This window comes from Neophocaena asiaeorientalis, unplaced genomic scaffold (assembly GCF_003031525.2).
Source record: "Neophocaena asiaeorientalis asiaeorientalis breed wild unplaced genomic scaffold, Neophocaena_asiaeorientalis_V1.1 scaffold171, whole genome shotgun sequence".
In the NCBI taxonomy this organism is placed as follows: Eukaryota; Metazoa; Chordata; class Mammalia; order Artiodactyla; family Phocoenidae; genus Neophocaena; species Neophocaena asiaeorientalis.
In genome coordinates, this window is record NW_020174013.1 from 8073266 (window position 1) to 8100876 (window position 27611).

The 27611-nt window shown below is 39.6% G+C and overlaps 1 protein-coding gene across 1 annotated transcript in view; it reads left to right on the forward strand.

The window, feature by feature from the left end:
- CAMKMT (calmodulin-lysine N-methyltransferase) overlaps positions 1-27611 on the forward strand; it is a 393792-nt gene that overhangs the window by 312594 nt on the left and 53587 nt on the right. The window contains exon 4 of the mRNA XM_024753516.1: positions 26269-26329. Within this exon, the coding sequence (XP_024609284.1) occupies positions 26269-26329 (61 nt within the window). The remainder of the gene's footprint in view (positions 1-26268; positions 26330-27611) is intronic.

Sequence of the window (27611 nt, forward strand, 5' to 3'; positions counted from 1 at the left end):
GTGTTATTATTTTCCCCCCCCCCCCCCCCCTCCCCCGAGGGAAAAAAAAAACTCAACCATCAATCTTCTGCACTTTTTCTCTGCCATCCTGGGTAAGGCGTGACCTGGTCCTTTCCTAAGCTAAATCCTCCACATGTGCTCATCATCCTTTTCTCCTTCCTAGTCTATCTCTCGCATCTTTTACCTCTCTCTCTCCACTGATTTCTTCTCTTCTGTTTACAAACATGCTCAGGGGTTACCAGCCTTTAAAGGAAGAAAGAAAAAAAAAAGCAAATGAGAGTGTATGAGAATCTTTCCCTATTCTACAGTCCCTTAAGCCTCTGCCATCTTTCTTCTCTATGTTCTCTAAACTCTTGGAAAAGGAATCTGCATTCCTTGTGTCCTTAGCTTAACTGCTGATTACTTCTTACTCCCTTAAACTCTTCTACTGGTTTCAGCACGCTAATGAAGCTCTTTCAGAAGTTATTGGTGTATTCTTTTTTTTTAAATTCATTTATTTAGTTTTGGCTGCCTTGGGTCTTCGTTGCTGCTTGCGGGCTTCCTCTAGTTGTGGCGAGCGGGGACTACTGTTCGTTGCAGTGCGCGGGCCTCTGATTGCAGTGGCTTCTCTTGTTGCGGAGCACGGGTCCTAGGCGCACAGCCCTCAGTAGTTGTGGCACGTGGGCTCAGTAGTTGTGGCTCACGGGCTCTAGAGCACAGGCTCAGTAGTTGTGGCTCATGGGCTTAGTTGCTCCGCGGCATGTGGGATCCTCCCAGACCAGGGCTCAAACCCGTGTCCCCTGCATTGGCAGGCAGGTTCCCAACCACTGCACCACTAGGGAAGTCCCTATCGATGTATTCTTAATTATCAGATTCCAGAATCTTCATTTTCCTTGATCTTTCAGCATTTCACATTGTTGACCTGCCCCTTTTCTGAAATGAGTCTTTTTGTGACTTCCGTAACATTTTACCTTTCTGGTTTTCTTCTCACTTATGACTTCTTCTCTCCTTTCCTCTCTTCCTTCTTTCCTTCTTTCTTTTCTTCCTTCCTTTTGGTAAGAGAGGAGAAGAAAGAAACTAATATTTATTGACATTTAAAACAAATTACATGCCACGTGTTTTGCCATATTTTCAAATATTACCTCCTTTTGTCCTCACATCAACCCTAGGATATAAATATTATTACCCCCACTTAAGATGTTATTTATTTATAGTTGTAGTAATACACACATAATATAAAATGTATCATAGTAATCATTTTAAGTGTACAGTTCTGTACACTTAAGTACACTCACATTGCTGTGCAACCATCACCACTCCCCATCTCCAGAACTCTTTTCATCTTGCAAAACTGAAACTCTGTGTTCATTAAACAATAACTCTGTTACCCCATCTCCCCAGCCCCTGGCAACCACACTTCTACTTTCTGTATCTATCTCTCTGTATCCACTCTAGGTACCTTGTATAAGTCAAATCATATAGAATTTGTCTTTTTGTGACTGGCTTATTTCATTTAGCATAATGTCTTCAAGGTTCATCCATGTTGTAGCATGTGTCAGAATTCCCTCCTTTTTAAAGCTGAATAATATTCTGTTGTAGGTATATATCATTTTGTTTATCCATTCATCCATTGATTATCCCCATTTTATAAATGGTGAAACAGTGGCTCAGACAAGTAAAATAACTCATTGAGTTCACATAACTTTTCCCTATGGAAGCCTTCTTCTAAATTCTTTCTTTAGTTTTATTCTCTCTCTCTCTCTCTCTCTCTCTCCTCTTTGCCAATCTTATCCCACATCTTAAATTATAATCTCCTTATGGAGATTATAATTTAAGATGTGTAAATCCTACACTTAACCTTAAGTGTTAAGTGTATATCCTACACTTAACCTTGGTACTGAATCCAGTTCCATATTTCCAGTAGATCCACCAGAATCTCCCTCTGATACCTTTGACTCACTATGTACAAAACAAGCCCATCATTGTTTGATCCTCAAAATAGGCTTGTCATTCTGACATTCCTGTTGCTGTTAATGATGACAAATTCCCCGGTCACCTGGACCTAAACCTCTGAGTCATCCTTGAGCCCATTTTCCTACATCCCCCAAATTCAGTGTCATAAAGTCCTGTCAGTTGTGCTTCCCTAATCCTATTCATACCCACTTCAGCCTTGCTGTCCCTGTAGAAGAGGTCCTATAACGAGGTGGATCTAAGAGCCTAGGTTGGGTTCAAATCCCAGCTCATCCACTCCCTGGCTTGGAGAAGAGGGAGGGTGTTGGACTAGTCACCTGATCTCATAGAGCCTCAATTTCCTCATCTGTGGGAGAAAGCCCAATGTGCAAGATATTTTGATTAATAAATGTGATAATATTTATAAATAGCCCAGCACAGGACTTCTGTGGTGGCACAGTGGTAAAGAATCCCTCTGCCAATGCAGGGGACACGGGTTTGAGCCCTGATCTGGAAAGATTACACATGCCGCAGAACAACTAAGCCTGTGCGCCACAAGTACTGAGCCTCAGCTCTAGAGCCCGTGAGCCACTACCACTGAAGCCTGTGCGCCTAGAGCCTGTGCTCCACAACGAGAAGCCACTGCAGTGAGAAGCCCATGCACCGCAACAAAGAGTAGCCCCCACTCTCCGCAACTAGAGAAAAGCCCACACACAGCAACGAAGACCCAACACAGCCGAAAAGAAAGAAAGAAAAAGAAAGGAAGGAAGGAAGGAAGAAGGAAAGAAAGAAAAGAAAGAAAGAGAAATTTATAAAAAGAAAAAGCCCAGCACAGTACCCAGCATTTAGTAGACGCTAAGTGGTAATTCTTTCTTCTCTTTTTAAATTCTATCTTCCTACTTCTAGTTCACTAGCCTTCTTCCCTCATAAGGAGTTTTCTTTTCAGTATTTAGTTACCTGCAGGAAACAAACCACTTTTTTTAGCATTATGTTTTATTTTACAATGCCCTGGATTCCATATACCAATCAGAGGACAGTGATTGCGTTCAGAGTTGATGCTTCATATTTGTGTTTGAGACTTGATTTGACATTTAGAATTCCTAAAACAATCTTGGAAGGAATTTCCATCTATTAAACTGCTGCACCAAAATTGTCTTATACAAAACAACTTAAAACTGCAAGATTTATTGAGCCCAGTCTCATTTTTGAAAAGACTGTTGTTATGAAGTCAGTGAAGTGAGATTTCCGTGATTAAGAACAGCTGGAGGGATTAATGGAGAGGTGGCACGAGCTTATTGATAACTTTGAGTGTACCAAGAGTTTTAACTGGGTTAAGTGGAGTCAGCAAATATTCCCCCCGAACACCAAAGTACAATTTGGCAAGAAAACAGGCCAACTTGTGCATTTTCAGCAGAAGGGGCACTTGGGTAGAAGGCTGTCTTCTGTTCATGGAGTAGGGGAATGTAGGCAAATTAAATCCCAACTTCCTCATCAGCAGTCTGCACTCTGGGGAGCTGTCCAGAGTAGCCAGGTCATGTCCAGCTGCACTGAAGATAGAAATTCCACGTATGGATCCTGAACTGTGTTTCTTATGTAGCTGGGTTGCTGGCTCTCAGAAAACCCACTAACCCTAATAACAAAATCGCCAAATAATCTTTTATCAGTGGTTTGGAGAAAGGTTTTAATAACAACTAGGCATGGAAAAGTTAGACCTGTGATACAGCACTTCAGATTGATCCTTTCCTTTCATGTTTCAGAATGGTAAGCAAGGAGGCAGTGAAGATGGAGATGGTGTTAGTTCCCCATCTCGTACTAGACATCCAGGCATAGCCATGTATATAATTCTGTAAACTCAACCGAGCATTCCTTGAGATGGCTGCTCCCTCATCAGAACCCATTGGTACCACACTTGGTACCACCCTTGGTACCACACTCCAGTTTCAAGCTAATGGTCCAGGCCTGTCGAACATGGCCAATCTATCCAAACACTTGGGTTGGATTCACTACTTCTGTCTCATTCCTGAAGTATGTAATCAAATTCTAAAGACGGATTGCTTGGTCTTCTTATTTTTCTTTTGCACAGTAAAAGCAGACAATGCTACCCAATGCGTAACTTAGCAGTTCATTTGCTACTTACTGATGTTTTGTGTTTTATTTTTCCCTCATGAGTAAATGTGAATGCTTGTATGTTGTCTTCTGAGTTTTTCTTCCGATAGCCTCCTTTCCTGTCTCTTCTCAGACTTTCTGTTCATGAGCTCTAAGAATGGCATTCTCTGGTGTTCCGTGTTCATGTTCTATGAAAATGGCAGACTCTGCTACTCACCCTTATTTACCCATAACTAACTACCTTGCCCTCAATCCTCAATCCTCAATCATTTTGCTTGAGAATCTTCATTCTCTGGTCTCCACATTGGGTTGATAAGCTCTAGGAGTCCAGTGGCTGACTGGGGTTTAAATTGATTTGGTCCCAACAGTACCTTAACAGAATCCTCCTTCCATTCCTTTATGAATTGGATTCCTCTTTTGAATGAACCATTGTGATTTCCTCTAAGGTGATTTATTAGAGTTGGGTCATGGAGTTCAGAATGAAAGTATGAACTCAAAAATTCAAACTCACGTTTTTGGGGGATGAGTGGGTAAATAAACTCTTTTAGGATATTGTAATCATTTATTTGGCTATTCTCTTTTTCCCCTGCCCTAGCCCCCTAACACAGTAAAATTAAATTTTATAAATGTAGCTCAAGATTCAGCAATGACTCTATTTGATGTTATACTGCTGCCACGCTCTCAGACATCTCTCCCCCTCACTTTTTTTCCACTCCATGTACTGGCCTCAGAGCAGAGGGTTCAAGAATAAATGTATTACCAAAATGAAGGAAACAAGACTTTGAACTTCAGAGTGAAGAACTGTGAAGCGGCCAAGAGTCTGATTACCAGTCACGCTTCTAGATGGTTTATTAATGAAGCAATGGATTCTCCACAAGCGGAAGGAAATGCCATTAGTGTTTTACTCTAGGCACGGAAATTCCTATTAAAGGAAAAGTAAATGCATAGCATAGCATGCACCATGTCAGAAAACTAATTTTAACGTTAACAATGAGTTGAGTATTCTCGTAGTGATGAGAAAATATTCCAGCCTTCATTGCCTTCCACAAATAAGTTGCTGGAAGTAAACGAGGTGTGCTATTTCAGTACCAATTTAGCAATACCTCTGCTCTATTATCAGCAACATGCACAGTTGGTTCATGGCGGAACACAAGCCACTCTTGTCTGTGAATAAGCATCAGGCTGACTGTGCAGGATGATAATTGCTCTGCCTTCACTTCCTTTGGCACCTACTGATCTCTGCTAAGTGGTTAGTAAAACATTTCTGTAGGAATGTCAAGCGCTTCGAAAAATTTGAAGGACTTAGTTTTTGATTGCTCTTTTTCTTATGTGTAAGTTTGAGGGAAGTTCATGCAAAGCCATTCCACCGCTGCCATTGCTCCTAGGAAGTGTCTTAAATAGTAGGGTGCCAGGATGTCTGTGCTTGGCATCTTTTAATCAACTGTGTTTTCTTTTGTGTTATACTGTGAGACGGGCTGGATGTGTTGGGATATCAAGTGACTGTCTTCAAATGGATGGCAAATTCACTAAAGTGAAAATGATTGTCATAGTTCCCTCATTTCCCCCTGCAGTGTATGTAAAACTGACTTTTAAAGTGTTTAGTGGATAATGGATCACGTAAGGTCAGTACTAGCCATGGCGGCCACGGCTATTATTTTCTCTTTTCATGGGAGGGTGCTCAGCAAAATGAGATTGTCACACTCTTTTTTTGAGAGGACAGCGACAGACAGTTAAAAGCCTCTTCACGTAAGGATGTTATTTCATAAAGACACCAGCACTGGATTATCCCCTTCACTTTAAAGTTCTGCCAGCTTGTACAAAGAGATAAAACAAAATAGCCTCGGTCCCAGGGGTGGGGAAGTGCTGGCCAGCTCAGCCTGGGTCCACGAGCTTTCATTTTGATTAGTCACATGTGAGGAAAATTCACTTAGGCTGAGAGGTAAATTTAATACCAGTTATGCCCATGCTGTTCATATCACAACCATTTTCACATGATGCCACTTAATTCCCTAAGCAGCAGAAAGGTAAATCGGTGGCTGGCCAGCAAAGGTGTCACAATGCATTAAGAGCAGGACTCGCTGCAGGGGATAATGGTTCTGATTGCTGTTGACTCATGTCTCCACCAACTGCCTCATGTAAAATAAGTGACATTTAAAAGACATCAAGATGTGAGAAGAGGTAAGGGAGAGAAAAAGAGAGAGGAGGGTAAAAAGTATGCGCTACTAAACTTGCCACCTGAATGTGCAGTTCCTTTTCCACCCTAAGTGGTAGGAAATGATAACTCGACATGCCATGGGTGACCTGCACTAAGCTTTTAACTTCCTGTCTTGTGTTTTTAGAGAAAAATCTGTAAAATTGCTTCTGGGAACTGCTCCAACATGTTATCATTTATTCCAATTTAATTTTTTTCTAAGTTTTATTCTTTTGCCCTCACATATCAGTCTATTCATCTCTTTGAAAGCTTGAGGCTGAATCAAGTTAGGCAATGGTAGACAAGAGGCAGTCTACTTTCTGAAGGCCCATTTATGTCTGTTTTTATAAAGAGAATCAAATTCCAGTTTACAGTAAGCATATGCTTCAGTTGACATCTGTTTCTAAGACTTGGACGCTTTGTTTGCATAACAGTCACCAATAAATGGCCTTGTTTTAAGTCTGCTCACTGAGTTGTATGTGGGTTGTTCAGCTGGGGATTTTAGTCGCAGCTGATCCCCTACCGCTCATAGCTGATAGGAAGGGGGAAAATCCGAGAAGGCCAGTCCTATTTATTAATGCAGATTTTAACATTCTCAATGAACCACTTATCCAGTGTGATTCGGCAACCAAATCCTTATTTGCTCAGGGAGAGGAGGGGGTGTTCTTCAAAGTGCTGAATTAAAGCTTACCAGCTTTTTTTTTTTTTGGAGGGGGAGGGGATGGGGAGGAAGGAGAGAGAGCAAGGCCCTTTCTTTAGCCAGTCTCTAATAATTCGGAGTACAATGAGAGTGAATCTTTAAACAGGACATCATAAAACAAGCTTATGTTTAATGAATTTATCGTCAACTAAGAGTATCAGACGTTTGTAGAGCTCTAAATGTGGGCCTTTTGTGCAAAGTCTTGCTGCTTTTTTTTCAATACCGCTTAAATGTCAGTTTAGAGTTCGATAGAATGGCTGTGTATCCTTCATTCATCTAATTTTGTTTCACTTTAAAGCATACCTGATTCCACATGCGTGGGAAACAGGAGCAATATTCAGATATTTCAAGATGTCCATGTGACTATCTTTAAGATCATTAGTGCTAATTAAAGAAGTTGGTACTTGTGTTAAGCTGCTTGAAAAACAAAGCTAATCCACAGTTACATAAATCTGCCCTTTCTCCCCCTGCCCCCTGAAAGGCATGCCAGCAGTTAAAAATATTAAAAGCCCAAGGATGGCATCTATGTGCTCCAGAAGGTAAACCTGATTAATAGAGGGTTTTACTAAATTCTCAGATTTCTATAGAGGAAATCTGACTTTTGTATATTTGAAAATATAGTATTCACTGACTTTAGCGTACTGAACTTTTTCCCCTGAGTTATTGTGTAATATTCAGTAATCATTTATGAAACGTGTGTAACATTTTTCAAGGGGATTTACATATCAACTTTTCCTAGTGGAATCAACAACAGTAGCATGAAATGTATCTATTCCATTTACTCTTCTCCAGTGCTCCTACTTTCTTTTTCCCTTTAATTTTTATATATGGTAAAAATTTCATTGAAGAGAGATTTTAGATGACAGGACTGTAATTTTAAACCCAATAGAAGAGGTGTAAGCAATTTGAGCTTAGCTGAAGCATAATCTTAGGTTGTCAAGAAGAAACCCATTCTCCCTATGCTAATCAATCAGTGTATCAACCAACCAATCATCTCTTCAGCTTAGCATATATCCTAAGGTTTGATATATCTATTAAATGCCCATCATGCAGCTGGTCTCTGGATGATGAGATTCCCCCTATCTTGGCATTTGGCGGCCGATGACTGAGCTATCACAGCCTCAGATAAATACCAAGCTGGAGATTTCAATCCCATTCCTGAGTGCAGAGACAATCCAGAAACGTTGAAAATATTCTTAGTAGAGAATACACAGAAAATTACATTTCTCAATGCCGTGTTGTGTGTGGAAATTGTATATATTTCATGATTTCCCCTCCCCAGACACAACAAAATAAAATAAAATAAAATGACTCTTTTATTATGATTGGAATGCTGGTAATCGAAAGAACTGTTGGAATCTGCTTTGAACTCTTTTTTTTTTTTTTTTGGCTGGGATGACAGATTCTTAACCACTGCGCAACCAGGGAAGCCCTGCTATGAACTCTTAATCGCAAGACACATTACATGTAAGTATTTGAATAAGTAAGAAGAGCGACCAATCAGATGATAAATTTCCTGAAAACAAACAGAAGCTCAATTTTATAAAGCAAGGCACATAATCATTGTAATTATGGGGAACGGGGTCACTATTTCCAAATATTGTACATTGCTTCCTGGTCTCAATTCAGAGGTTCTGATATTAGATGAGCTACAGCTGTATGTGTCTATAGCCTCTTCCACCAGCCATGGTTTGGAGACAGTGAGTGTTTCCATAAAACTGTTTATCGAGAAATAGAAACCAAAAGGACTTAAATTTAATTGCTAAGAGCCTGTGAATACGTTGAAATTGGAATGTGTATGATTCATTTCTTCAAGCACTGATTTCCACCTGGAAGGTAAAATTCTTTCCACAAGATGCAAATTCAAATCATGATGTCTTTCCTACACTGTTGTTCAAGTCTCTTGCTCTGAAAAGAGAAGCAAGGTGAGGCATTAGGGCATTGCGGTCCTAACCCAAGCTCAGCCACTGACTAGCTAAGCAAGCCCCTTAGTTCTTTAGGCCTTACTTCGTAAATTGAGATTTCACTAAAGCGCCCATGAAGAGTAGGAAGTAGTTATTCTCATCATATGTAAACACTATTTCATCTTCTTCCATAAGGTTATTGTTTTTCATGTCAATTATGGTACGAATTTCGCCTTTTACTATAGTGTTTGCTCAGCCAAAATCTCTTCAGTGCTATCGGGCAACATAAAACGATGAAAAAGATATTCCAGGCTAAGTACAACACTCTGGGTTTGAAGCCATGTTTTTCGGTCATTTGTTGAGGCTGGGGCCAAGGAAGAGGAATGATGGAGTTCACAGTAACGTGAACTGTTTGCTGCTGGAGAGAGAAGGGAATCTGTTTTCTGTCCTGAGAAGTCCAGCATGAGTCCATAGAGACCATGATGACTTCTCCACTCTCAACAACTCAGCCCGTGCACTTTGATCTCAACTTAAGAACACTCATGTGTCCTGGTGTGAAAGGGCCGGTAACAATATAACAGCTCTAGAATTTCTGTATTTTTCTCAACAGAAAGATAACCGTGGTGTCAAGTCCAGAGCAATAGTTCAGTTTAAATAGTGTATTTTGAAGGCCCTTCTCAAGGAGTTGTGATTCTCAGAGAAAACACTTTGCTATATGGGTTAAGGTTACAAATTTTATCGTAGCAAAGAGAAGGGACCAAAAAAAAAAAAAAAAAAAAAAAAAAAAAGAGCAACAGAGAGAATCATTTTCTGTATCTCAAGTCACTTAAAGGGCCCATTCTGGGACTCATTCCAGGCTGCTCTGATTAGAGACCTGCATGTTTGTAGATATCCACAGATAAGTCCCAGATACGAGCACCCATGACATGTGCTCTGCTGAATGAGGCAAAAGGATTGATATAGAGAAAGATGGCCTATTGAATGTGGATTCTTTGTTGCTGGCCTGGAAACTTGTAAACATGCACCTTTCAGGCCCAGGACAGCCTTACTCCCCAGAGCATCTATCCTGTCTTCTGGTGATAATTGTCCTGCCAGCTCTGCAGGTTTGTGGATGTAGATAAGAAAGCCAGTGAAAGTGGATTGAGCCCAGTTAGAAACTTATCCACACTAGAACTGACCTGTGATTGCACTACCAGGTAGAATCAGGTTCTAAGTAGATACATCATATGAAGCTCAGCAAATAGATCTTGTAAAAGAAGAAGGATTCATTTTTCATTGTTGTGAGTTCCAGGTTTAGAATGTGTTGCTACCGTTCTGCATGAATCCAGCATGCCTTCACATACATCATGTAAACATGCCACAGAGAAGTAAGAGAAGCAATGAGCTCCCTGTCCTGAAGGTGTTATGTTCAAAAACAACATAAAGGGCTTCCCTGGTAGCACAGTGGTTGAGAGTCCGCCTGCCGATGCAGGGGACACGGGTTCGTGCCCCGGTCCAGGAGGATCCCACATGCCGCGGAGCAGCTGGGCCCGTGAGCCATGGCCACTGAGCCTGCGCATCCGGAGCCTGTACCCCACAACGGGAGAGGCCACAACAGTGAGAGGCCCGCGTACCGCAAAAAAAAAAAAAGACAACATAAAAAAAAAAAAGTATTTTTTATGAAAGCTTGAAGGTAGTATCAGCAAAATTTCTTTATCAGAGTATGATCAATGTTTGCTTTTCTATTATGAATTCTTTTAAATGGAAAAGGGGGGCGAAAACTGCAGTGAAAATTAGAGAGGAGGAGATAAGATGAAAGGGATAAAAGAGAAACTGAAGGGAAGGGAAGGAAGAAAGTAATGGACAAAGTAAGGGGCTCCACTGGGGCCACGGCTGTGGTCTGTCTGCTCTCTGGGCCCAGTCTACATTTTAGGGAGGGAGTTCCTTCAGCTTAGAATGTTTTGGGGCTTGAGAGGCAGTATTCGCCCAAACATCAGGCCCCAAGAGTTGACCACTGTTGTAGTCAGCTTGCGCTGCTGAGACAAAATGCCAAAGACTGGATGGCTTCTCACAGTTCTGTAGGCTGGCAGTCCAAGACAACATAGTTTCTGTTGGGGCTTCTCTTTGTGGCTTGTAGGTGGCCACCATTTTGCCATGTGCTCACATGACTTCATCTTTGTGCAAGCACAGTGTGGGGAGGAACACTCTTTGGAGTCTCTTCTTATAAGAGTGCTAATCCTATCATATCAGGGACCCACCCTTAGCACCTTGTAATTACCTCCTTATGGGGTCTACCTCCAAATATAGTCACACTGCGGGTTAGGGTTTCAACATATGAATATGGGGTGAACACGATTCAGTCCATGGCAGCTACCAATTGTAATAACTAAAAAGAATCTCTCCAAAGGTGTCTTTCCAACTTGCTGTTGAAGAGACCACTATTAACCAGTACATAACCCATGATGCTTATCAGGATTCTGGAAGCATTGTGCACAGCCATTAAGCAGCAGAGCAGAGGAGGGGAGAAACCAGGCACAGAAGGGAGAGGGTGTACAGTGAGTGCTTTATAAACACGCTGAATGGGGGAAAAATAATGACCTCTGACTTCTTTGTGGTTCTTAACTCACGCTGCCACACATTGGTTGTAAGGTCCATATCACACTGTGATATGAAAGTATTAATTGAATATGGACAGTCAGAATTTCTATGTGAATAATGACCTAGAAAATAATATTCTGCCCATTCAACAATAGAATGGGGAACCAAGGCTTCACTTGGCTATACAGTTCTCTTGATGGGGTCAGATTTTATTTTAAACCCTGAGGTACATGCATTTTATGTCTTACTTTAGCTCTTAAGGCTGATATGAATTTCTTTAGAGTAACTTAAGAAGAAAGAGAATTAAGGGAGGAAAGGTGCCAGTATTGTCCTTTTGGTTTCATTTGTGACTTTCTGACAGATACCTTCATCAACCCTCATCTTGAATAGTAACCATTCCCTTAAAAACAAACTCATGAATTTAATTAATATTAATGTACCAATGTCAGTTTCTTAGTTTTGACAAATGTAAGATGTGACAATGAGAGAATCTGGGTGGAGGGTAGCCAGCAACTCTCTATACTATCTTTGCAACTTTTTACTTTTCTGTAAATCTAGACTTATTCCAAAATAAAAAGTTTATTTTTAAAACCCAGGTATGTGTGTTTTACAGTGAGCATGTCAATAAGAAAGCCCCTAGCTCTACATTTACGGGAGCATTTTCTCAATGATTCTACAAATGAGTGCTCATTTAATTTTGATATCCTGAGAAGCTGATGGCTAACTACATTCATGTCTACCATCAGACGGGTCCCTGGTTGATCATGCTGTGATGCTCACTTATCTGGTACTGAATCAGAAAAAGAGGAGGATTTAGAATTATCTGACTTTTTGGAATTCTACCCAGCAGTAAAATAAAATAAAACAGAATAATCTCTTTGCATGTTTACTAGCCAAAGCATACTGTATCACATTGTAAGTTGCTTTCAAGTTTGTGTTTTCTATTAGGTTTGCCATGTGGTGTATTCATGACCATGTGAAAGTGTCTAATGGTTATTGTAAAATTAGAGGCTGTCCAAACAAAACTTGAAATCCTAAAACTTTCTCTCCAAAGTGTGATAATTCTTAGCTATACTAGTAAACAGTTTGACATGTGTTTAAACATGATTTGATTTTTTTATCAGATTGTCTTTTTTTTAAAGTATGTCTAACAAAGTAACTATATAATAGAGGAGACGGTATGTGATTTTTAATTTTTATGTTAGTTTCTACCATGTTCTAGGCCCGTTTGGATTTTTGAAAAAGAATAAGGTAATAGAAAAATGCATATGTGAGTCCCTGTGATTACTGCATTGTTTTACTTATATTTTTGTGTCCATCTTTTCCCCTGAAGAGTGAACTCGTTGAGAGTAGGAAATGTGGCCTCAGTGTCTAGCCCAATTCAGTATATAGTAAGGATTCAGTAAATATTTGTTTGAATGAATAATTGAATAAAATCACATTTAAATGAGCTACTTCCACTTTGAAGGGAACCAAATAACTGCCTCTAGATTTACTCTCTTCACTGCCTTGTTTTAGGATGGCCTCACAGTTTGGACTGGTTTTTATCATTGCTATCATTCAGCTATGTATACTACCCTTTCGAATCCATAAAAAGCGTTTAAAAGAAAGAGAAATTGTTCATGTTTCCAAACCTATTAGAATGCCTTTTCAAATAAGTCAGACACATCTTTGTTAAAATTAAACCAGGGATTGGTTTTGAGCGAATAGCCCTATATCCTTACAGATGCTGTGGATGGATGCATCTAAGCTGCTTATTATATTGATGGGTTTTGCTGCTCTGCAGCAAATGAAAACAGGCAGCTGCTTCCTCCATCAAAGCAAAAAGCAGCCTGAGTTTTTATTAACCAAGTGTTCATTTCTTCTATTGCCAAAATTCTTACACAAAACAAAAGAGCAGTTTTAGCACATTATTGCTTAACTAGACATGAACAACTGACAGCAAGTGATAAGCCTGTCTGCTTTTCACAACTGGTAATCATTTTTGGAATAGATGTTTTAATATGGTTGAATATAAATTTTGTAATTTACATCTACAATGGTACGTAAATTTATAGATCCAGTTTGTTGCAGGAGAATGAAGGCTATAATCACAAAAGGCTTTTCCCAGTGTTGTTTAATTTTTAATGACTATTTGAAAACTGGGGAAGGAAAATGAAATCAAATTCATTTCTTTAAAAAATACAAAAAGGTGTTAAAGACAACCATACAAGTTGGTTGGAGCCATTTGTAGATGGCCCCGACAGAGCAAGACCCCTGTGTTGACAGCCAGGACGTGCCTCGCACTCCATTTCCACATTAGTTGCAGTAAGCCACCCAAGCTCGTGTACCGGCAGAAATTTCTGGAGAGCGGACCATCACGTTTCCCTCATATCAATGAATAATGATGAGCAGGGAGACAAGGACAGGGCCTTGGCCGTTTTGCACAGCTGAGATTCCCAGCCAACTCTCATAGTGTTTCCTTTGGTTTTGTTTTTTTAGCTACCTGAATATTATACATTTACTTTCAGATAGAATGGCAGAGAGGGGTTTATTTTTTAAAAGATTTTTAAAATTTATTTTGTTTTTGCGGTACGCGGGCCTCTCACTGTTGTGGCCTCTCCCGCTGCAGAGCACAGGCTCCAGACGCGCAGGCTCAGCGGCCATGGCTCACGGGCCCAGCCGCTCCGCAGCGTGTGGGATTTTCCCGGACCGGGGCACGAACCCGCATCCCCTGCATCGGCAGGCGGACTCCCAACCATTGCGCCACCAGGGAAGCCCGAGGGGTTTATTTAAAGTGGGTTTAGACTGAACCTCAGCAAGACGTTGCCTTATTTACCAAGTCAATTTGCTAAATGGTGTGTTACCTTTTGGAACGTGCTAAAGGCAATTCCTGCTATAAAAAGGGGCGGTGGTCCTACTCATCCTGCTTCCTAAGAGGAGGAGTTTGGAATGAAGGCAGTTTTGAAATGCTGGTGTCTTCCAAATGACACTGCTAAATAAACAAGTTCTGTTGCCTAACTAGCCCTAGGGCCGTTTTAATAAATGTACGTTGTGGCTTTGACATCTGTAGCATGTGCCTGCTAAATACCAGTTTCTCTCGGGGGGGCGGGGCTTTCATAAATGCACAGAGCATGCACTCCACATGGAACACAAAGTTTTCAATTTGTCTGGAATTCAGTAGCAGTGTTTACCCAGAAGTGAGATAAAACTGGACTCCAAGGCAGGAAGTTGCTGTAGAAATCAAATTCAGGAATCATACTTAACTCGAGGAGGACCACACTGTCCTTACTCTCCTTTGGTGTGCCGTGTAACAAGTGTGTGTCTACATGGGTGAAGTGATTAGATACCTAACATAAGGAACACTAACAATTATTTCTAATACTTTCCTCTTTGCTCCACTCCATTCGACACATTACTGCTCTTACATGTTTCAAGACACAAGACAGTCCTGTTTTTGAACGGGTGAGCCTACGCTGAGGACACTGAGGGCCTTGGGGGAGGATGTTACTTGGAGTAAAACTGGCAATGAAAGTCTTCCCTTTTTTTTTTTTTTTTTGCCTATGGGAAGGATGTGCTGCGTTCCTGGGGAAACCCAGGCCATGTTTCTCTCCTGCACAGAGCTCTCTGGTCTGATTTCCTGGGTCTACCTTTCAGAGAAATGACTGTTCTCACTTTCTCACATCCTCCTCTGACCAATGGAGATGGAACATTTACTCACCCAGAGAGCTCACATTGGGAGATTCTTCTACCTGTGCTTTGAGATCTTGGGAGAATTTTTTCTGCCCAAAAGGTAGTTTGTTACTCTGAGGAAGTAATATGTTTGAGGAAAAAACTACAACATATATCTGAGAACTGTGCTCAGTATTGGAAAAGGAAAAATTGGACTCGAGGAAGTTGTCTGTTATTAATATGCTGGATTAAGTAAATAAAAAGCCATCACAAATAGAATATATAGATGTAGGGTAGTTCTTTCCTGAAGCTGTGAGATTTAATTAACAAAGGCAGTTCTAATTCAATAAAAGTGGACATGTTATGAAGACTTGATCCCTAAGATGGTTTTGAATCCTTTCTAAAATATTTCCTGAATTATAGTACAAATAAAACATTTTAACCAACCTAATTTCTTTAAAATGTCATGGGCTAAAGCCTACTGACGATTTTATAGCTTTAGTTTGGAAATGCACAATTATAATGATCTATAGGCATTGAATTTAGAGCTGGAAGGGTGCTCAGAAATCAATTTGACCCTTCCAATTTATTCTTGAAACTAGAGCCCAAATATGATTTGTCCAAAGTCCCAAAATTAGTTGTTGAATGAGTCATGAGAACTAGAAACTAGCCCTTTTGATTCCAGAACCAGCCACCAGGGTTGGGGCAATTAGTGTAGTGCTTAAGAGACTGAGATTTAGAGACTGAGTAGGTGAGCTCAAACCCTGGCTATGCCATTTAAACTTTCTGTGCTTTGGTGTACCTCGCTGTGCCCCTTAGCTGGCCATAACGACAGTACATACCTTATAGGGTTGTTTTAAGGATTAAATGAGATAATCTATATAAAGTACACAGCTCAGTGTTTGCCAGGTAGTAAGTGTTCAATAAGTGATGCTAATAACAGCAACAAAAACTAATTGCACTTACTTGGTACTCTTATATATAGTTCATTCAATCCTCGTGTTACCGAGTCCAAGCTTATACAGCTTGCTGCACGAGCGACCAGTAAATCCGGAGACGAGTTGGTGGACTTTATCTGGAAAGTTTATCTCCAACTTTATCTGGAAAGGCAGCAGATAAAGAAGATGGTGCACTAGTGTCCCAAAGAGCCATCTTCCCCAAATTAGAATTCAGGCTTCTTTTATACTAAAAGGGGAGGGGGTGTGGTTGGTTATTGTAAACTTCTTGGTGTCCCAATCCTTTGTTCTTGCAGCTGTCCACTAAGTCAGGTCACATGTTTCTGTAAACCTCCAACAAGCAAGTGTTATTCTCTGCTTTGCAACTTTTTATCTCTATAAGAATGGAAATGTTATACCTTAAAGGTCAGAGCCTGAGGATGTGTTATCCTGTATATTTCAGGCTATAGGCAACATTCTTAACTTGTAGCAAAAGCAATAGAATACAAAGGTTAAAGTAAAAGAAACAGATCGAATTTGGAGTCAGATTTGTTCTTCCCTATTACATTCCCATCTATACTTACAGTTTAGACAGTATTATTACTACCAGATAAGGAGTTGATGCAAGGAGAGCTTAAGTGACTTGCTAAGGTCGCAAAGCTAATAAGCCTCAGAGCTGTCTTCCAAGTTCACGTCTTCACTGTCTGAACCGCTGAACCTGTGGCTGTGGCTGCAGCGTGTTCCTTTTTCGCAGTGGTGCTTCAGCATCTTCCTCGTCCTGTCTACATTTCTCATGTCACTTTTAGTTGATTTCGCAGCATCTGCTCTAAAACTGACCATCAGACTGAAGGCTCTGGTCTGGGGGATACTCTCTGAAGACTCTCCCTCCCTGCCTCTGCTTCACACTGGAGCTGGGACTCCTTTCGGCTTTCCCTTACCTCATAATCATCAAATTAATAGGTATGTGAATTAAAATTTAAGTTTTAAAATTTAATGCATTTCTAATCAAATCACACCCATAAGCCGACCCAGCTTGTAGTCCTAGAAGAATTTATTGTTGAAATACCTGGGCAATTTTTTGTGCCCCTTCACTTCCACATGCTCATTATCTATATCAGTTGGCTTCCACTGGAACAGAAGAAATAACATTGCAAAGCAATTCATTTGGACCCTTGTTTTTGCAATCTAGTGGACAGCAGTATAGCACAGAGGTTAAGAATAATGGCTCTAGAGTCAGATTACCTGGATTCAAATTCCAACTCTATGACAAAGTAGCTGCCTACTTTGGGGGAAGTTTTCATAACCTCTCAGTGCCTTGATTTCCTCATCTACCTTGTAGTGCCTGGGCAGCAGTCAGCATTCAACAAGCGTTAGAATGTCACAGAGCAAGCTTCCACCCTCTCACTGTACTGAGCTACATGGACGTTCCCTTTCACCCAGACGTACGCGTGTTCTCCATGATCTCTCTCCACAAACACAGGGAGGCTTGTGCTTAATAATTACTGTTCAGAGCAAGTCTGTTAATTGGTCAGAGCAGAGGGACAAATATAGAACAAGTATTGTCCATATATATGGAATTCTTACTTAGGATTGATTTTCAAAGTTCCCATAGCTAGGACAGATTTTTCCAGCGTTCAGTTTTGGTTTGATTTTGTGGGTTATCGATTAGAAATAATAATCTCCCTGAAGGTGTCATAAAAATATAATCAAGATTGATAAAATTCCCTGGATAGAAGCATGTCAAAATAATAAAGGCAACAGCAGCAGCAATAGCAAACATTATAAAAAAATTTGCTATCTCCCAGGCACTAAGTGTCTTACATGCATTATCTCATTTAATCCTCACAACCGTGGTATGAGTAGGTACTGTTGTTGCAACAGGGAAGAGCCAAATCTGACTACATGTTGGACCTGTTTCTTTTACCTTAACCTTTGCTTTCCACTGCTTTTGTTCACTAAAAGGATACTGTCTATACGTAACGGCCTGCCTCGGGGAACCCTGCCCCTCTACCTGAATGTTAAACCAAAGTGCCTTTGTTCAGGGAAACATCCTGACCCTGTCCACACAGAGATTGCTGCAAGAAAGAAGAAACACATCCCCTCCCCGAGGCTGGACATTCCAAGGGATATTTGCAAATCTTATGGCCTTTTTACTTTATTTTTTTTTATTTTAAATAATTAATTAATTAATTAACTTATTTATTTTTTGGCTGCGTTGGGTCTTCGTTGCGGTGCGCGGGCTTCTCACTGTGGTGGCTTCTCTTGTTGCGGCGCACGGGCTCTAGGCACGCAGGCTTCAGCAGTCGTGGCGCTCAGGCTCAGTAGTTGTGGCTCGCAGGCTGTAGAGCACAGGCTCGGTAGTTGTGACGCACGGGCTTAGTTGCTCTGAGGCATTGGCCTTTTTACTTTACGTGCTCATCTCCTCCCCCATCTCTGTGCTATAAAAGAAACTGGCATCCAAACCCCGATAAGATGGTTATTTTGAGACACTAGTCTGCCGTTCTGCCGGCGTTCCGAATATTCCGAATAAAGTCGTATTCCTTGCCTCAACACCTCGTCTCTGATTTCTTGGCCTGTCATGCGGCGAGCAGAGCGAGCTCGGACTCTGTAACATTATTGCTTGTACTTAAATGAGAAAACGGAGGCGTTACCCAACGATGCTGCCTAAGGTAGCAACAGCCCCACCCCAGTAGTTATTCTCTATTTCATTAACGTTTTATTTTCTTCACAGTATTTATCACTATCTAAAATTACTTTGTTTATTGCCCCTATTAATCACTGCTGTATCCCCAACTCCTAGAACCCACCTGGCTGCCAATAATTATTTGTTCAATGAATGAATGAGGCTTAAAAAGTTTAGGTACTTGCCCAAGGTCACATAGCCAGTAAGAACCAGTATTCAAGCTGAACTCTACTTAACTCTAGAGCATGAGGTGTGGTTCTTTATTGTAGCTTTTCATAGCTTGAAAGCCCCCTAGCGTAATCTTACCCAAGCCTAGTATTTCGTGGATGAGGCTACGGCTGCTCAGAAAGGCTAAATTACTTCCCAGTATCACACAGACTGTTAGTGGTGGACCCAGAGTCAGACCCCAGACTGCTCGCTGTGTTTTTGTACCATGAATTCAGCCTGAGGAGGAGGTCATGTAAAATTGAAGGAAAATCCTATACGTACGTGCTGTACATCATCTACCCACTTCTTCATGCCATAAACCTAAGTCACACTTGACACTTCCCTCTCTCTTACCACCCCCTTCATCTAATTAACTAATAAGTCTTGTCAGTGTACCTTCTAAATATAGCCCAAATCTTTCCACTTTTCTTCATCTCCACTAACCATCACCCAAGCCACCATCAGCACCCACCTAAGTAATTGTAGTAGTCTCCTGCCTAGTTTCCCCCACCTCCTCTTTTTAATCTTTTTTCTCTAGAGTAGCCAGACTGATCTTCTAAAATGTGGATCTGATTATACCACTCTGCCGCTTAAAACATATCATTTATTTTAAGGTGCAATTTTAAATTCTTAATATGGCCTTTGAGGCTGTGGGGTCTGGCCCCTAAACACCCCTCCAGTCTCATCTTGTCCTACCTATTCCTTTCTCATTTATTCTACAGCTCCACTGACCCTGTTTCCATTCCCGGAACATCACGCTCTTCCTTTCAAAGCTTTATTTCATGGTGCTCCCCTTCTGTGGACCATTCCCTCCAGCCCTGTGCCCCTCTTCCTCCTCTACCTGGCTGTTCATCCTCTGGGTCTCAGCCTACATGCCATTTCTACAGAGAAGTGTTCCCTGATGGACTCCTCCCAATCTCCCCTCCAACCAGGTTAAGTCCCCTATGATCGGTTCTCAGAAGCACCCTCTATTTTTCCCACACAGCATTTATTACAGTTATAATTAGGGACATTATTTGTGTAATTGTCTGTCTAATAGTCTCCTTCCCTAACAAGACTGAATCTCCAGTGACCATGCTGTATCATTCCCTGCTGATCTACAGGGCCTGAAACATAGTAGATGCCCAATAAATATTTATAGAGCATTCTGTAGTCTTCTTATGGATTTCTAATCTGGGTTGAAGCATCAGTGACAAAGCAGAAATGTTTAAGGAGAAGGAGACAGAGCATAAACACTGAAAACAGTCCAAGACATTTACCTACCCATTCCAGCCATTTTAGTAATATCCACTGGTGCATTTCTTCTTCCAGAAGAGTCAACGGCTTAGCTAAAGGTGTGCTGGGCTCTCCGTTTAAGTCTCAGGTTTGAGAGAGGGCTTACTTCTGACTCCTGCATGATAGACATGATCATATAGATGGAGGAGGGTAAAGAAAGCTGCTGCTGGCTGTCCAAACATCAGCTGAGCACAGAAAAGCCATGTCTCTGCCGCAAGAGCTAGGTGTGTTGTCATCATGGGGCAAGTACAAGCTGTTAGAGTGAGAAGAGGGAGTCAGCAGTGCTGCCTGTCGGATGCTGTCTACGTCTGACAGCACGGACTACAGGGAAGCAAAAAGCTCTCAAATGAAAGTGATCTAGAAAGACCCATGCTTGGATAGAGACTCATGTCTCAATATCTACAGACAGTTAATTTTAGGATTTGTTCAGCCTTTGGGTTAATGATGAATGTGTTTGTTTCTAAATTAACCACAAAACTTGGCATTTAAAGTAATTCTAAACAAGCTACTTCAGAGATGAGAAAAAAGTGGTTACATACATGAAATAGATCACATCACCAACTTTGCCCTTCATTATTTCTGCATAGACAGCTAATTTTTTCATATTTTGGTGTTGGCTGACTGTGGGTTTTCTGAAGTCTAACAGATTCAATAGGCCCAGTTCTGACAGAACTATCTGTAGGGAATAAAACCTTTGTTCAAAAAGAAAAGGAATGAAACCAAACGACCATGGAAATCTAAGAATAATATTCTTCTTCTTCCAAATACAACTCTTGTTTAGCTAATGCTTTTATGGAGGTCCAATGGATGAAAAAGGTCTTTTCTCCTATGAGTTAAAGTAATTCAGTTTATACAGAAAGCACTAAGGAATAGGAAGTCACGTGACTGAATAACTTTTAAGGAAGTGTCCTAATTCATGGCATGTGTTTTAGAAAACAAGTTATCTAGAATAAGCCATTAATTTAAATGTTTTGTAATGCTTTGGGGGGGATCAATACTTTAGCTGCTGTAAATGCCACTATGATCATTCTGCTCTGCCTCATCAGATGATGTCAGGAATATAGCAAAAGTGCCTATAATTGATTGATAGAACCCGACAATATTATTAATGGAGTATAAAAATCTTTTTTTTTTTTTTTTTTTTTTTTTTTTTTTTTGAAAAAAAAAAACCCTCGCCATTAGCATCCTTGGCTTGTATGTCCTTCCAAAAATTATTCTCATCACTTTTCCAATGAGTTTCTTTCTGTTACATGAAGCAGAACCACTGTTAAAGGGATGTTTTTGAGACATAAACCCACAAGGATGACAAAATAAGAGAACATAGAACATAATTTTGGAAGCCAAGAAGCACATGGATGAGACGTCATTGACTTAGCAGATATTAGAAAGCCAGCAATTGGGAAAGTTGAGAACCAACACAGTTCATACCTGAAACTTTGAAAGGCTCAGGAATTGGTGTCACCAGGTAATTCTAAAAGTAGGAGTTGAGGGGGCGCTAAAATAAGGAGGATTGATTGAAAATGGGTTAAGAAGCAGTAATTTCCCCATTCCAGGCTACTGGGTAACTTCCCCTTCTGTACTGCCAGCAGAAGAGGAGGTTTATTCTCTGGAGAGGGTTAAATCAAGGGTTTTTGGGTTGGGGGACAATAGGCACAGTTGAAATCAGAGAGTGCACCAAAAGCAGGGTGGAGGGACTAGGTTAATGTAAGCTGACTGATTGCTGAGCCTCTCCACTCACATCCCACCCACACTCCTCAGCCCTCTTCACCTCCAATCAGCTTTTTATCTTTCTACAATCACATTTATGTAAACAATAAAGAACTACCAGATGTATCTGAGGAAAGCTTTTAATGTGACAGGTACCAAAGCCAATAAACAGAAAAGAGCAATATGAGGAAGACAAACTATGTAAAGATAAGAAAACTTAACCCATAATTAATATTTTCAAGTATTTTTTAAAAAGTGTTGCATTCATGAAACAGGAGTGAGATGCTCTGAAAAAGAAATATTCAGAGAACTACCACCAATGATAGCATAAATGAAAAGAACAATAAAAGAGCTGGAAGATCAAGTTGAAAAAACTTCCAAGAAAGTATAAAATAGTAAGAGATGGAAAGCAGGAGAGAAAAGATAAAAAAATTAGAGGATGAGTTCAGGTGATTCAACATCCAAATCATAAGTTTCAGAGAAAGAAGACATAAAAATGGAGGTAAGGAAATAATCAATGGAACTTCCCAAGAACCTTTTTTCAGGAATTGAAAAACATGGAGTTTCCAAATTGAAATCACCATTGAATCATCTAAGCTCTCTAACATTTACCTTCCACACACTTTTTCTCAAAAAGCTGCCGGAGCCTGTGTTACACTAAAATGAGGAAGTAAATCAAGAAAGGAAGACAAAGCATAGAGGACATGAGAGATGGAACACAGCAGAAGGACAAAAGGAAGCCTGGAATGATAGGGAAGATGGATTTCAGGAGATCAGAGCTACACTGGTACACTAAGTATATTGGGCATCCAGTCCAGACCTAGGCAGGTCAGAAAACACAGGAGATATTTCCTAATGAAGTTGATAGAATACCTCATGTGAGTGACTGTATTGAATGGGGAAATCAACAACTGGATTTTGAGATTGAATAAAAAATCTTAGCAAATGAGGGGGAAAAATTGACAATTATAAACTCCAGATGGGGGAAACATTATGCATGAAAGAAAAACCAATCCTAGTTTACAACATAGCTCGGTTGTTTTTTTTTTTTTCGTGGTTATAATAAAATTGACAATGAATAGTGACCTTACCAAATTATAATATAGCTGTATTAGGAAGATGGTGATAGTGGATGGTTGAGGAGTATGGTATGTGTGATTTGGGGAGAGGAGTAGAGATAAAGGCAAAAAATGCTTACCTTCCATAATGGGGGTCATTAGATTTTGCCTAAACCTGAAAAATCAAGAAGTAACATTATAAACATGTATGTAGAAAAATGTAATTACCAGAAGAATCAGCTAAAAGAATTGAAAGCAGAAATTCCTGAGGAAGGAGAGAGATTGGGCAGGCGGGCTGGGTACTACTGTTTTGTCTTAATCATTCTCATAAAACTCAGTGGCTCTTTAAACTATGTATGTGTATAATTTCTTTAAAAATAAAATCTTTTTTAAAAGACCATTACATTCTCATGTAACGGAATGAGAAAACTTTTTAAGATAACAGCTTTGAGATATAATTCACATACCATACAATTCACCCACTGTTTTTTTAGTATATTCACAGAGTAGTGGGACCACCATCACAATCAGTTTTAGAATATTTCATCACATCTAAAAGAAACCTTGTACTCAGTAGCAATCACCCCTCATTTATTCTGGACATTTCGCATAAATGGAAAAATAAGACATAAACATCTGGTCCTTTGTGTCTGGCTTCTTTCACTTAGCATAATGTTTTCATGTTCTATCCATGTTGTAACATGAATCTGTACTTTATTTCTTTTTATCACCAAATAATAGTCTGTTACATGGGCATACCACATTTTATTTAGCCATTCCTTAGTTGATGGACATTTAACCACTGGACCACCAGGGAAGTCCCCTGGAAATAAACACCTTTATTAGGGGTGTAGTTTGGTACAGCTTTAAAGTGAAATTTTCTTGACTTTTGACCACATTTCCCATTTCTGGGTATTTGACCTAAGGAGAAAAATTATATGTTGGGGGAAAAAATGTGTCTTTATTTTACCACTTTATAATCTCATAATATCAAAAACTTAGAAATTAACTTAAATGTCTATCAAAAGGAAACTGGTTAAATAAATTATGATGCAAACATAAAATATTTAGGCAGTCATTAAAAATGATGCAGGTACAGTATTTTTTTTTCATGGGAATCTATCCGTCATACTGAGTAGGGCAAAATGAGATTATTGAATACATCCAAGAGAAGATCCCACTTGTGTAAAATATCTTTATGCCTAGAGAGGTCTTTCGGAATGATGTCCAAAATGTTAACAGTGATTATATACTAGTGGTGGAATTTTAGGTGATTTTTAAACTTTATTCTTTGAACCTTTTGTATTTAATTTAGTTAAAAATCAACCTCTGTAATTTTGGGGAGAAAATTATAAAACTATTGTAAAAGACTATGCCTTTTAGAAGTCAAATTTTTGTACTTAATCAAGGCTTGAATTTTAGTTAAATACCCTTCCCCTATCATTATTTTTTAAAACCTCAAAACCATCTACTAAAGGCATAAAGAAATTCATTATTGTGGTGATTATATTCACTTGGTGTGGAACACTGTCTTGGGCTCTTCCTTCAGAGAATTTTATTATGTGTTTTAGTCTTTCTGGAGTTCTTTCTGTGTGGAGGTAGGCCAGGGATTAGGACTCTGGTGTCACGCCAAAGCTAATCATTAGGAGCAGGCTAGAAAGGCTCTCCATGTGTTCTGGTTATTAGGATAATTGTTCGGGGTTCACATATTATCTCTTCCACTCTTTCATCCTCCTTTGCAGGAGAAAAACATTAACAACAACTTTCATTTTCTTTGAGATTGTTATGAGTTAGAAGCTGTTCTAAATACATTTCATATACTTTACTCATTTAATCCTCACAGCAATCCTGTAAGGTTGATATTACAATAATGTTATTTTACAGATGAGGAAACTGAGGAATAGAGAGGTTCAGTAATCTAGCCAAGGTCACTCAGCTAGGGAATGCAGAGCTGGGGCTGGAGCCCAACTGAGTCTGGTTCGTAAGTACCTGTGATCTTAACTGCTACACTCCACTGCTTCTCTGACTTTCCTTCTAAATATGACTACAGACACTTCTTGCTGGTTTAATTTGTTTCTCCCCCAAACTGTCATTTCTACCAGAAATGCCAGGAAGACTGAGCTAGTGAGTACACCTGACTGGACTTTCCTGCAACAGATGCTCTATAGAGTCATTTCTTTGCTGTTTGTATGTCTATCCATTGATTCTCTTAGGATTTTATTTACCATTTCTTTGACATCATCTTCTCTGAAATGTTTGCATTTCTTACTCCTTGAAGCTGGAGATTCATCTGGGAAAATTAAGTCACGTTAGGTGTTTCAACTTTGCATCAGGACCCATTAGAAGAGTGCTTCGTACTAAGGCAAGGAACATTCCCTGCTCTTTCCCAAGACCACATGGCATTCTCAGCTCCAGGTGGTGCAGGATGCCTGGTACCCCGCCTGATCTTTAAGTCTGACCACATGGGGAAAACATAATTTTTATAAGGGTATAGTTTATTCAGATTATAAGAGCAATATATATTCATTGTAAAAATTTTTGGAAAACACCAAAAGTATAAAGAAAAAAATTAAAAGCACTTGTAATCCTGGGATAACCACTAGAAACTATAATTTTCAAGCATGTCTGTCTTCTCTTAAAACAATTTATATTCATTCATGAAAACTATATGTCTTCTAAATAAATGATTTACAGATGATGATTTTAGAAAATGCCCCTCCATGGAATTTAGTGGGTAGGATTATTGTTAAATTGAAAGATGTACTAAAGTTGGTGAAATTTAAATTTCTCAATTTTATACTCCAGTTTGATTTTTTTATTGAAGAAATGAAATAATTATGCATATTGAAAAACATTAGTATGGAATCAAACAAAAAGGTGTAATGACCTCAGTGGTTTTATTTGCTCCTGCAAATGATTTTTCCATTTATTTTTGCTGAATATGAGCTGCATATACAGTTTGTCTTCAACTGATGCTTATGAATTGACCAAAAAGAAGATTCATGTGTACGAGAGTGAGATCTACCTGAAATACCATTTAAAATTTAATTTTGGATATTTGTAATATTGGTTGTTATTGTTTTACTGTTTTGTTGTGACTGAAATCTAGTAAAAATGATTTAGGATATTATCCTATTTTCCTGGGAAAAGAGTTATAATCAACAGCAAAAGAAATGCATGTGATATGACGTTACAAGTAATAATTATGGTAAGTTTGAGTCAAGTTGAAATAGCTTGTACTGAACATTATTTTCAAAAAGCCATTTCTTAAGAGAATGACCGTAAGGAGTGTTTGTAGAAGAAACTTCTGTAATCAAAAAGCCTATATCCTCTTGTGTTTTCCAGGCATCTGGCCGGCTGAAGAGGTTTTGGCTTACTACTGCCTCAAGCACAGTGATGTATTCAGGTACAAAGCTGCACCTAAAAATTTGTTTAGCGCACTATGGGTACTGTGTCTGCATATTAAAGATCGCCATGATTACATTCTTCAAATTAGACTGTTAAAAATATATATATAAGAAAGGAAGAAAGAAAAAAAGGAAGGAAAGGGGGAAAAAGGTCATGGTGAAAACATGTTGCTTCTGAAAAAGAAATCTGAATTGCCTTTGGGTACTAATATTGCACAGCAAGCTTTTTGCTGTATGTCAGAGGCTTTTGATTTCCACTCAAGGCATTTTATTTCACTTTGATTTTGGGGAAACAAAAGTGAAGCTTCAATCCATCCTTACCAATTGTGATGGTCAAAAAAAACAATAAAGACCTTCTTTAAACTTCTGCTAGGGAAATCACTACAGAACTTTTGATAAATAAATACCCCACAGCTGTGATTTAAAGATGCCATCCCACCCTTGATTTTAAAGGTATTTTATATACCCAAGACAATATGTATTTGTAAAATATAAATTACTATTGCAGATTCATGCTATGGAAATGAACGTTTTCAACTGTCAATGTGCATTATAGATTAAACCCATGGGTGGGATTCAGGAAGAAGAAAAAACTCCTTTTTTAAAAAAATGCTGAAGATGTTTGGTAGACCCAGAAAATATGGGTTTTTTCATTTTATTCTCATTTTATAGAAGTCATCCAGTATATGCTTCCTGAATAGCCCATTATGATTCCAGACAAGCCGTTAGTGATCATTTTAACAATATATACTTATAAGATTGGGTGTGTGCTTTAACAATATGTATTTACAAGATGGGGTCAATAATATGTAGTTTTCGAAGCTCTGTGGGTCCATATTTACCAACCAGTCTGTAATTGCTTTGAACAACTAAATACTCATTATGTGTATTTCAGAATATGAATGTCCTTGCTTGGCTTCTTTTCCTCCTCTTCCTTCTCTTTTCACCTCTCCCTCCCTTGATTGTCTCTCTCTTTCTCTCTCTCTCTCTTTTTCTTTTTTTATCCTGTTGAGGAAATAAACTTCCCAAACTGGGAAGAAGAAACGATCTCTTAAAGAGTCTAAGCATATAAAGTAAGAACAGGGCAGTACTGAATTGGGCTGCAGAGCTGCCCTAGAAGTCTGGCATCTGCTCATCTCGCTGTGCTTAAGCTTGCCTGGAGCTCCAATCAGCGAGCACTGGGCCAGGGCAAGAATGTCACACATTGAGGGCTGATGTTTAGGCACAAAGAGGAAGGTAAGTGCAGAGTGCCAGACTGCACCTCCCCAACCCACCCCCCCC